Here is a 12,039-nt window from a genome sequence, read left to right on the forward strand (position 1 = left end):
CATGTAAAATGAAGGAAATCATCATACTGGTTTACAGCATTGTTGTGACTGGTAATGACTTACAACAGTGCTTTGAAGGTAGTAAGAGCTACATAGGTGTTTGTTAAGTAAATTAAGTACCACATTCATTGACTGCACATAACAAGTACTCAAGAAATAACTACTGTTATTCAGTCACTACACAAATATTACTTGACCACCAGACCCTCCTCTAGGCACTGGGGATACAGTCGTGATCAAGACAGACCAAGTTCCTTCTCCAAGGAGCTTACATTCTAGTAGGAAAGACAATGAATAAATATGTAAATTAATAGCCAGTCATAGTAAGTCCCATAAGAACAGTGAAGTAGTTTATGGGGTGGGAAAGTAGGTGAGGGGGGAGGGCACACACTGTGGTACTGTTTTAGAGTGGTCAGTGAAGTCCTTTCTGAGGAAGTGACATTTAAATAGAATTGCTGCTCACCTTGCTTTCTTTAGTATTTGCTCCTTGACTTCTCCCTTCACATTTCACATTTTGGTGGCTTTCTCTTGTGCTCCTGATGTCCCTATTTGCCTCAAAATTTGATTGAGGAAAGAGATGGAATCAGGAAGTTTTTTTGATCTGTAGCTCAGTATACTAAGGAAGGGTTTAAATGTTCAAGTTCTGAGTTTGTCTTTGTTCTGAGTAAACATCCTTACCTTGCTGCCAGAGGAAGGGTATTGGGCTGGCAGCCTCGTGGTCACATTTTATTTGACCACCATAATCACCTCTGTTAAGTTCATGTTAAACTCAAAACAACAAAAATGCTCCTGGCTATCATTTATTAAGTGCCAGACACTGAGCAAGGGGGCTTACAAGTGTTTTGTCATTTAATCCTCACAGCTAACTTTATGAAGTAAATATTATGTCTCTTAATTACAGATGAGTGAAGAGACTTCATCCAAAAGCAGACAGCTAATAGTAGCAGAACCAGGATTCAAGCATAGAACTTTCAAAGCATCCACTCTCTCTAGCACCCTTATCTGCCTGCAGTGATCATTATCACTGTTCTCATTAATTCCATACTAGAAGAGTAAGATTACATGGTTAAAATATAATGTATTATATATTTAAGGATTTGATGTTTGCTTCAGTTAGTAATTTTTCTATATTAGGTATTAAGAAAATAAGATAATTTTAAAATTTACCTTTAATTGAACAACTACTTTTCATTCAAATACAGTATTTCCCTAATATGTACCAGGCACTGTTCTAGGTGCATCATCTATTTTTCCTGTATATACATTTAATATACACAATAATCCTCAAAAGATAGATATTTATCCTTATTTTATAGATGAGAAAACTGAGACACAAAGTGATCAGCTAAGTATCCAAAGTTAAACAGTACGTGATGGAGCGAGACACTGGGTCTGTTTATTGCAGGGGCTTAACCTACATCATTCTCCTTCACAGAGAAATGAAAAGATGCAGTCTCGGTTCTCCAGAAGCAAAGCCAAAGATACTATCAGTGTAGGCTGATAGATCTAATAATTTACATATACATGTTACAAATTTTATCTCATTTAATCTCCACAGTAAGCTTCATCAAATGGTGGTAGTGGTAGAATGATATAGGTGGTATTATTAAGTGTTAGTATTAGCTATCTGCTAAAATATCTGCCATTCACAGCAGACTGATACATGCTATCTAAAGGATCAGACGACAAAATGCTGTGAGAACCCAAAGGGAGAAGGGGAATACTTGCAGTAGGATCTTAGTACTTGAAGGGGAGCTTAGCTCAGACATTAAGAAAGCTATCATTTGACCTGGGCTTTGAAAAATAAAACTGGCTCCTATAAAGGTCTCTAATGTTATCCCCAGTTGACAGAGGGTGTATCTAAGAGGAGTAACTTGGTCGCCTAGCTAGTTGACAGGGCAGGGCTTATAATTTGGAGTCAGACGTACTACCATTGCACCGCGAGGTCACTATAATTTAGTTTACCTTCCCCTTCACCTAGCACCCTGATCCTTGTGTCGAACAGCGTGCTAGGAAAGACTCATTGGCCTTTTGACATCTCTTTCTGAAGAAAGCTGAGTCCCTGAATCTGTTGGACTCCAGAAACAAAGTATGTAAGGTTAAAGGGAAAAGAGAAGTCACAAAAGATCGGGGTCAGCCAGATCAGCCACTCCTTAAGAGTCAAAAGATCCTGAATCTGCCATTGATTTTCTGTGTATGTGGCCTTGGACCTCGCTCTCCTTATCTGTAGAATAATATATAGGCCAGTGTTTCTCAAACATTTGCATGCATCTGAGTTACCTGGAAAGCTTCCTTCTTAAAACAAAAATTGCTGGATCTGGGATGAAACCTGGGTTTTTATATCTAACATGTTCCCAGGTAATGCTGATGCTGCTAGGTCAAGGACCAAACTTTGAGAACCACTGATCTCTTCTCTGAGATCTTATTTCCTCTCTAATTCTCTACTTAAAAAACTGCTAGGGCTTCCCTGGTGGCACAGTGGTTGGGAGTCCGCCTGCCGATGCAGGGGACGCGGGTTCGTGCCCCGGTCCGGGAGGATCCCACATGCCGCGGAGCGGCTGGGCCCGTGAGCCATGGCCGCTGAGCCTGCGCGTCCGGAGCCTGTGCTCCGCGACGGGAGAGGCCACGGCAGTGAGAGGCCCGCGTACCGCAAAAAAAAAAAAAAAAAAAAAAACTGCTAGCATAGAAATCAGGAGGTCTGGACAGTATAGTTACACCTCCACTAAGTATGCTACCTTGAGCAGTCGCTTAAGGTTTCTCCGCCTGTTTCTTCGTCAGTAAAGTGGGACTCACAATTCCCTGTGGCATAGGATGAATGAGAAAACATTCTCATTTGAAGGAAACCCCTTTTGAAAAGGATAAATTACCTTTTTGTGTAAATTGTGTAACATATCCATTTGTTAAATGGAGATTCTCCCTTCAAAGTGAAAAAACAATAGAAAATGTCTCTTTTCCCTTTTTTATGTAAAGAAAAAGAAGCTTATTGCAAAAGGAAGTGTACTCAATGGAGAATGTACTTAAAATCCAAATGACCCATGAGGGACCCCATCCCGTTTGGAGATAAAAGTTTCCCTGACATCTGTTTAACAAATTAATAAAAAAGAACATAAATAAAAGAGAATAATAACTTAGGGCTATCTGGGCACCTGAGTCTGTGAGCCCTTTAGGGCCTTGGCATCTAAAGAGAAAGGGAAAAAAGATCCTGTTCTCTGAGGCTTTGAAAGTGCCTTTCCTTGAGGCATTAGGGAAGCTCTGGGGGCCCTAAGAGCTGAAGGGCTGAGAAGCCTGGGGCATGAGTCTATTTGATCCAATAAAGAGCCAGGAAAAAAAATGGCTGGTAAGTAATTTTGCTATTTCATTTGGTGCAAAAGAGAAGGCAAAACACCAGAATATTCAATGAGCCAAAGCACAAAATGTGGTATGGATGTGAATGCAGGCTGACCCCTTCTCAAGAACGTTTCTAAGCCTGAATGAAGCACTCACTGTGGAGGCTAATGGACGATAGCATGCATCTTAAAGCGTAATGACCCTTTTGTTTTTCTGATAGGCGAAGATGAGGACGAATTTGAGAATTTCATGCTGCCTCTTACAGTCTCTTTTGAAACAGTGTTACAGATATTCAATAACAACTTTAAACAAGAAGATGTAAAGGTGGGTTTGTTTCCGAACATGAGAAAAGATGATTTTGTTCATTCTAGGATGTATAGATTCAGAAAAAGGTCTGCATATTTGTGTGTGCTTTGTGCTTCATCAGTCTTAATTTCCCAATTGCATGTGTCTTTGAGTTGTACTTTTCCTACAAGTACTTTTCTAATTTCTTATACAAATGGACTTTGAGGTTATCGAATGATCTCAGAGAGCTTATGATTAGATGATGCATTTGTCTCTCGTGGCAATATCTTTTAAAAGAACATTTCTCGTGGGTACACCACTTTAAACGTCCCTATTCCCTCATCTACCCCACACTATATGTTTCAACATATTTATATGGAGGAATGCACAAATGTACACATGCTAAGATACTACATCTCTAAATATTTTTAAACAAGAATTTGTATAAATCAGGACTTTATTAAATGGCTAGGCATATATGTATAAATAGGAGCTGGTCTTGAAGTATTGCATTCTTAAACTGAACAAAGTGATTAGGGTAACTGATAGCTAAATAAGGTTTTTATGTGCCTGTGGGAGCCATATTAGGATTGATTTGACAAGTCAGTTCAGCTGTGGCAACAGTCATAATATCTAAGACAACATTATGTTTTATTAGTAAAATCCTTAAGTGTAGCAAGCTGTTTGTGACAAAACAGCCCCATATTTTAATACGGGGGATGGGGAGCACAAGATCTGCTAAATAGGAATAACATCTTCTGAAATTCTGATGTATCAGGGCTGTATTAAATAGATTGACACTGGTTATTATTCTTAAAAGACTAATAAATATATACCGAAAATGTAGGCACCTTTGTTGGTGATACTTGAGTCATGTTTTACTGTTATTTGAAATGTGTTGAAAATATTGACAGTCATTTTGCCTGGCTCCTCTTCTCTCTACCAAAAAAAAAAAAAAAATTAGCAGTAAGAAGCCACATAGAAGAATGACAGCCTTTGGTGATTATTTAGTGTAATTCTTGTACTAAAAAATAATTAACCAAATACTGTACCTTTTATTTTGACATAGAGTTTTTGAAATGCATGTTTATCAACATGCAATAGTCATAGAATTTTTTAAACCAAAAAAGGATCTTAGAGATTTTCTTTGTGTTTATAGTGTTGCTGAAATTCTTCACCAGAGTTTCTACTCAGGTTAGCTATGTTTTTTAGATGTCTCCCAAATATTTTTAATGACCAGAGAAATCTTTGCAACTTTAAGGTGGTTATTGCTGCCCTTTATATCAAAAAGAAGCCGTGATGTTGAAACACACTATCTTTATAAAAATTACATTTGTCTCATTTGAAGATTTCATTATACTCCAAGCCCGTTTTGATGTAATCCCATCTAGTTTGATAGAAACCATCTTCCTAGAGTCATTTTTAATGGAGTTCCTGTGATATATCCCTAAACCAGCAAGTTCTTAACGACCCTGGAAAGTGACTGCTTGATTACACTTTAACGGTATTTGCAAATAAAATCACAAGTAATTAAGGGGAAATCTCCAGGCTTTTGAGCAAGTTTGATGCATGATAACTGCCTGATTCAGCTTCATCTAGAGTAATGCTGTGTAGGCAACAGCTACTGAGATCAATAGCAACGTAATGATAGTGGCAGAATTAAGTGAGTAACCTGAGAACTGCGCCTCAGAATGCATGCAGCTGCCACGAACCAAGGCCACACAGTGCACTCCGTGCTTCCGTCCTAAATGTTCATCAAAAGACGCCCTGCAGGAAAATGGAGTTAGATGCTCTTTATTGCTGATCGTGTCTCTTGCCACATTTATCAGGGAAATTGGATTAGCAGTTGGCAGCTGCAGGTAGACAAGATTCTGCAGTGATTAAATATGCAGCTTGGCTGCATTTGTTGTGACAGACCTTTAGTAAATTCTACTGTAAGCACCATCTGTCTAATTTGTATAAAGAAAACTTGGTGCTTTAAGCTACCGATAAAGAACTAAATCTGTTGCTTTATCATAAACAAAACTTTTGCAGTAAATGCTTTAAAATGTAATTTATTAGGTTAAGCCTATTTTTCTATCATGGTGAATAAATAATACATGCAGAAGTGCTTTCAGGTACTTCATTTTGCAAGTACTAGAGATAAAAACAGTTCTGTTTTGTTCTTCAATAAAGTATTCAGTATTCCAATCCACAGGAGGTAATGCCGTTAAAATATCTCTATGAAAATGCTGCAGGACTGCCAAACTCATTTAATTTGCAACCCTTACCAGGATTTTCTAACTGCCTACTTATTGATAGATATTTTTCAAATGCGGATTTCAGGATAAACATAAGCATTAAGGACCTACACTGCCAAATTGAAATATGGCTGTGAGAAGGAAATGCTGTAAAACTCTTAAATTTATAGCTTTGTTTTCTTACTTAGTCCTAATAAAATTGAAGAGAACATTGAATTTCTGTCTTGGGTTTCTCTTTTCAAAGGAAAGGGAAAAAGAAAGAAACTGCTCTGACAAACCCTGGCTCTAAAGCGTTAGTTCACAGTACGTGTTTCCCCCCTGTGATTGTACCCATAGTAAAATATAGTCCAGTACTCTGACTCCCCATGCATCATTTTTGTTTTGGCCATGACGTCATCAGTTTTAAGGGAAATGAATGAAAACTTCTAGGAGGAAGAGGAGCAGTTAAATAGGAACCTGCTATCTTTAGTCCCTTCGTAAAAACTCCACAATGTTAAATTATTTAAAATCCTAGATTTTCAGCATGCGCACATTAAAAGTTTTCGCACTAAGTGCCAAATGTTGCAAACAGCACTTTAACAGAATGATTTTGCTTTGATCCCTGTAGCAGTTCCTGAATAATTTATCACAGGTTATTGCCTTAATTCTGGAGAGGGATAGAGCAATAAAGGCAGATGAAAACACTCCAGTTGAAACACCTTGGGGCCTGCTCATTCCTCTGACACGGCTCTTTTGTTGGAACTATTTAGAGGTTATTAAGATGTGTCTCCAGAATTAAGAGTATGCTGTAAGGAGGAAGACAGCCATCTTAATTCTAAAGACAAAGCACAATGACCCTTCACCTTCTTTTTCTTTGTTGTTATTATATAGTAGAATTATGAGGATAATATTATAGCTGCCCCCAGTAGTGCCACTACAGTAAAGGGTCTGTCAGACTTTCCATTAGAAACCCTGTTTTGGAGGTCAGGGTGGAAGGAGCCGCATTTCAACTGTTTCCCAGCCCATCCGTCGTCTCACACTTGGCACACAGACGGCCGTTCACCATGCAGGAGACTGCAGCACCCAGCAGTTTCTCCTTGAACTATCCAAAAAAGGAATCCTTAGGATTAGATACCGCAGACCTGCCCACTCCCCCAAACAGCCTCACTTTATAAGGACCTCTCATTTTTCGGGTCAGTCAAGTGTTGACTAACTGTAGGAGAAAGGCAACTTTTGGAACAAACCTCTTTGTACTGTTATAAGTGAGATGGTGAATTGTGGCTCTTCCTCCCCTAAATTTCAGATCATCCCTTGATCTCTGAGATTGTTTGACAGCCTGGGTGAGCTCCTTGTTAACAGTTTTCCTGGTCTCGTACCAGAACTGGGTATCTTTTGACGGTCAAGAAAGTACTTCCTTAGTGTTGTCTGAGTGTCTGTATAGATTATTACGTACTCTTGCTGCTTTGAGATAAAAGACTGTTTGAGCGTGAGAGATCCGTTTCTCACATTAACACTGCATTTTCCTGCTCAGTCGAATCTTTGGAAAACATATTTAGTTATTATATTGTCATATGCTTCCTCTGCTTTGGAGTAACATTTTCTAAAATGGATATAATTTCATAGATTTGAGTCAGTTAGAGCCCTTCTGTTAACTTGGTGTCTCTTAAGAAAAAAATTTGTGATGAAATAAATATTAACCTTTTTGTGTAATAAGGATAGCCTAAAATATTTTAAGAGCCTTTTGCACTAGACACAAAGTAAAACTTATCGCTCCTGTTGACCGATTTAGAGTTGAATGGTGATGAGTACCTTATGTATATGTTGAAAACTGAAGATTATTCGAAGAGCAGCCTGTAATTTGTAAGTGTACGTAATAAAAATAGCATCAAAAAAGGCCACTGTAATAGAAAGACTACAAAGAGAATTAGAATTGTTCAAAGACTTCTAAGAAGACATATTCTGTTCTGGAAGCTGCAAGAAACGTGGAAAGCTGAGAAAGAGGAGAATAGGTTCCACGTGATGAAAACAGGTTACATAAAAGGCAAAATGGTTTAAAGAAAAATAGCAGTCACAGAAGAGAACTACACAGAGAGACTGGCCGATTATAGAAAAACAAGGACTGGTGAGATTATGAAAGGGAAAAGAATAAGTTATTTAAAGAAGCAGAAACAAAAGTTCAGGGTTCACAGATTCAGAAATTCAGATTACCATCATTCTGTAAGCTGTTACACAGTATAGAAACTGAGTATTCTTATAAACAGCTTCCAGTTATATTGAGGCACCTTTTAGGTATGGGGCATTGGGGAAGGGGGATCAAAAATGACAGATACTTGTGACATGAACTATTTCCTACTTTGAAATTTTTGTAGTCATTAAGATGAGGGTCAGCATTCACTTCCAAGTCCTTAATGATAATTTAAACGCCTTCCTAAAGAGACTTTCATTTATTCCTAAAGTGTGCGGAAAAGAAAATCTGATAAAATGGTTCAGAGACCATTTTCTGGCAGAATATTTCCACTGAAAACAGTATCTTCAGAAATCACAGTTACATATCTCAATTATCCCACCCCCTTGTTCTGCAATTATGTTTATTTGTACTCTTTGTTCTGACATTCTAGCATCTGTTCATGGGTTTTCTTTTTCACTTCCCAAGCATCTTCCTAAGGACAGCTTAATTAAGGGTCCAGAGTACGAGTCAGATCTCTTCTATTTAAGAGTCAGGTTTTCATTTTGTTTTGTTTTGTTTTCTCTAAAACTAAGTATTTATGGAACACTTATGTATGTATCAGGCTCTTATTAGGCATTTTTATATAAATTTATTAACTTTATTCCTGACAGTGCCTCTGTGAGAGAGGCATTATTAGCCCCTTTCAGAGATGAGAAAACTGAGACTGATAATTTGCCTTGCCTTAAGTCTTACAGTTAAGAAGTAAAGCTGGGTTTAAATTCAAGTCTTCTGATATTGAGTGTAGAAGAACTCTTTTCCTTAAATCTTTTCCTTGCTTGGGGAATGTGAATGCCATTCTGGGTATGCCACAGTACCAATAGGTCATCTGGCCAGTTTCATTTTGTCCTAAGTTACTAAAGATATTCCTTAGGGATCTTTAAATGCCAGTGTGCTTTCAGGTTAGACTCCAGATTGCCTAGTGGGACTGATTTCTTCCAAGCCAATGTGGTTAAGATTTGTTGTTATTAAATAATGTCTATACCCTGTACATTTCTGTTTCGTGGAATTATCAATACTCTTTTTTTTTTCTAATTTGGCGTTATTCAGAAACAAAGTATGTTAGGAATCTAAATGTTTCTAAGCTATTGGAATTATGACTCAGCTCAATTTATAAGAAGCAGAGTTGGTCAGCAGATTTGATGGTCTGTTTGCTTAAAAAGTCTATGACTTTCTATAGAAAGAGATCTGAGCGAGACATTTTAGCTAATGAATCAAAATCAGATATGTGGTCATTATTGCCTGATTATTACTCCATCTGCTCTGTGCTAACGTGAAAATCAATTACTGTGTCTCTTTCCCACTGACAGCGTCTGTTGATCGGGCTGGCAAGAGATCTTCGAGGGATTGCCTTTGCACTGAACACAAAGACCAGCTACACCATGCTGTTTGACTGGATGTATCCTTATTACACTGTGACAATACCAGCTCTGTGCACAGAGGGATGCCAGGCCCCTGGCTTTCGTTTAATAGTATGGCACAGTAGGGAAGAGGAAACAAAGCTAAATGAACTAATGTGTAATCAGCTAAAAATTACAGCACTGTGGCAGCAGTACAGATAACTGAGCACAGCATTTGGAGACCCAGCTCAGAGAGGTCACTTTTTTGGTGCCATTAAATATTGACACCTTAAAAAATCACATCCCCAAATGATTGTTTATGTTGGGGTTGCAGGGATAATTGGGCTGAGGTCTCTAACTCAAGATCAATGGATCCTACCATTTGTCATTTTCAAGGAAATTTGGATTCCTGCTCTTATCTCAAATAGCAGAGCTGAGGTCACTTTATCTCTTTGAGGCTCAGTTTATCATGCTGTAGTTTTTCATCATCATGAAAATATTAATGGACATGAAAAGGGGGAAATAAATCGTTAGGATTTTCATTTGATATAAAATTTGAACTTACCTTTGCCAAGGCTTAGTACAGACAGCAAAATAAATAAACAAGGAAACAAACATCCCCCCACAGAAATGCCTCATCATTAATAGTAAAAAGATTTGGTGTTAGGCAGACCTGGCTTGAATTCCTAACTCTCCATTTGCTGTGTAAACTTTGGCAAGTCTTTTCACCTCTCTGAGTTTCCTCATCTATAAAAGGAGACATCCAGTATCACGGCCTATTGTAACCACTGAAATAGGTAACGTACTTTGTATAATGTCTAGAACATAATAGGTAGTCATAAATGGTTCCTATTCATATTGTTTTAACAATATTATACGAATCCTCTTTGATCTTAACAGAAAGTGATAGTTTATGCAAGTCATGTAAGTGTAACATATGTTTTCATGCCTTTATACATGAAACCATCAGAGCACGTAAGAAAATTCTGTAACCTTAAAGTTATTTTTTAAGTTACATTATTTGTCAGTTGCTCTTTTCAGACCCTTCTTATCATAAATAAGAACTTCCCTCATGAATTGAATTACAAAAGAAACTTCCCTCATAAATTAAATTACAAAAGAAACTTCTTAAAGGCAGTCTTCAAGTACTGATGACACAGTTATGGCCGAAAACATAACGAACAGGATCTGGGCATGTTTCAGGGAGAATGCTACACATTAAAGAAATCGTTTAGCATTAATTTTGAATACTTACTTACATTTTTACTTACTATTAAAACCTACCTCGTCAGATTTATGTGCCCACAGAAGGGTTAGAGATAAGAATTTTCCATGCCGTTTAGAAATCATGTATGTCTTTATATCAGCTCAGTACGTGTACAGAGATTGTAGATTTTAACATGGAAAGTCATACAACTCTTTTAACTGTGCAGAATAAACTGGAATTACATATGACCCTTTCATTTCTCTAAACATAAATACAAGCTCACAAAGCAAAAACTTTCATTTATTTGAAATATTGTAAAAACCTAATTTTAGCACTTTAAAATTGATGGTGATCTTGAAGCCAGCCTACAACTCTAGGAGGTCCAGCAATTAATGCTTCACGTTTTCCTCAGCAACAATCTTAACTAAGAGTTCAGATAAGAACTTTCCTCTTAGCATCAAAGAATAGAAATATCTGTCGTAATTGATACTGCCTAAAATTTATAGAACATATTGTAATTTAAGTTTTTAATTAAGTCTGTTTTCCATTTCCTCACTTTGCTCCTTCTTTTGGGCACCTATCTGAAATGAAACTTTTGTCCAGCAGATGGCAGAAAATAGCAAACGGAAAACCTTGGGACTTCACTTTTGTTTTGGACTAGAAACCACTGTCTCCTCCATCTGACTGTAGACGTTGATGTTATTAGGGTCAGGGACGGAGGGCCAAGTGTCAGTTATGCAGGAAGTTATGTTAGGTTGCCAAACGGGACGGCTTGGTACCGGCCTTGCTTATAATAATTGAGTTTCAGTAGCAAATCAGCTTCCTTGGGAAAAGGCCAAAGGCTTTTCATAATTGTATTGACAACAAAATGAATATGATAAATGGTGTTCATTCAGTTGAGGCAAGATTTATAGTTTTCCTTTGAGCAAGGGGTAAAAGAGCAAATATTTATAATCATAGTAAAATTTGTTTAAAAGTTACATTATTTGATAATTCAAAGAGCTTTATTAAAATATTTCAAAATACTTTAAGCAGTTTCAGGTGATAGAGTACAGATTCTTTCCAAAGTATTCGAGTAATGTAAAAATGAGCAAGTATATGATTAAAAAAAAAAACATGGATATGAAAGTCGTTTATTCTTCCTAAAATATTGATATGTCAAACCGTCAGTGATGATTCTAGTATTACTGCTGGAGAAAGTTTATTTGCCTTTTATCCACATAAATGTATGTGCTTTAATTTGCTGTATAGGCCTTAGCGTACAGAAGAAACATCCTATAAGAGCACATGTCATCTTAAAGTCAAAATGCATTTTATTTGTCGTGATTGTTTGATAAAATGCTATCTCAGTGGTTAGCTATTTAATTTTAAAGCATTTCTATAAACACTGACTGCATTAACTGGTACACGGACTACATGGCTTATCACTCTGTCCTT

The 12,039-nt window shown here is 37.3% G+C and overlaps 1 protein-coding gene across 1 annotated transcript in view; it reads left to right on the plus strand.

The window, feature by feature from the left end:
• The window catches only part of RANBP17 (RAN binding protein 17), a 316,069-nt gene that overhangs the window by 241,335 nt on the left and 62,695 nt on the right, over nucleotides 1-12,039 (plus strand). The window contains exons 19-20 of the mRNA XM_065873435.1: nucleotides 3,548-3,651; nucleotides 9,366-9,454. Of these exons, the coding sequence (XP_065729507.1) occupies nucleotides 3,548-3,651; nucleotides 9,366-9,454 (193 nt within the window). The remainder of the gene's footprint in view (nucleotides 1-3,547; nucleotides 3,652-9,365; nucleotides 9,455-12,039) is intronic.

The sequence above is a fragment of the Phocoena phocoena genome, chromosome 3, assembly GCF_963924675.1.
Source record: "Phocoena phocoena chromosome 3, mPhoPho1.1, whole genome shotgun sequence".
NCBI lineage: Eukaryota > Metazoa > Chordata > Mammalia > Artiodactyla > Phocoenidae > Phocoena > Phocoena phocoena.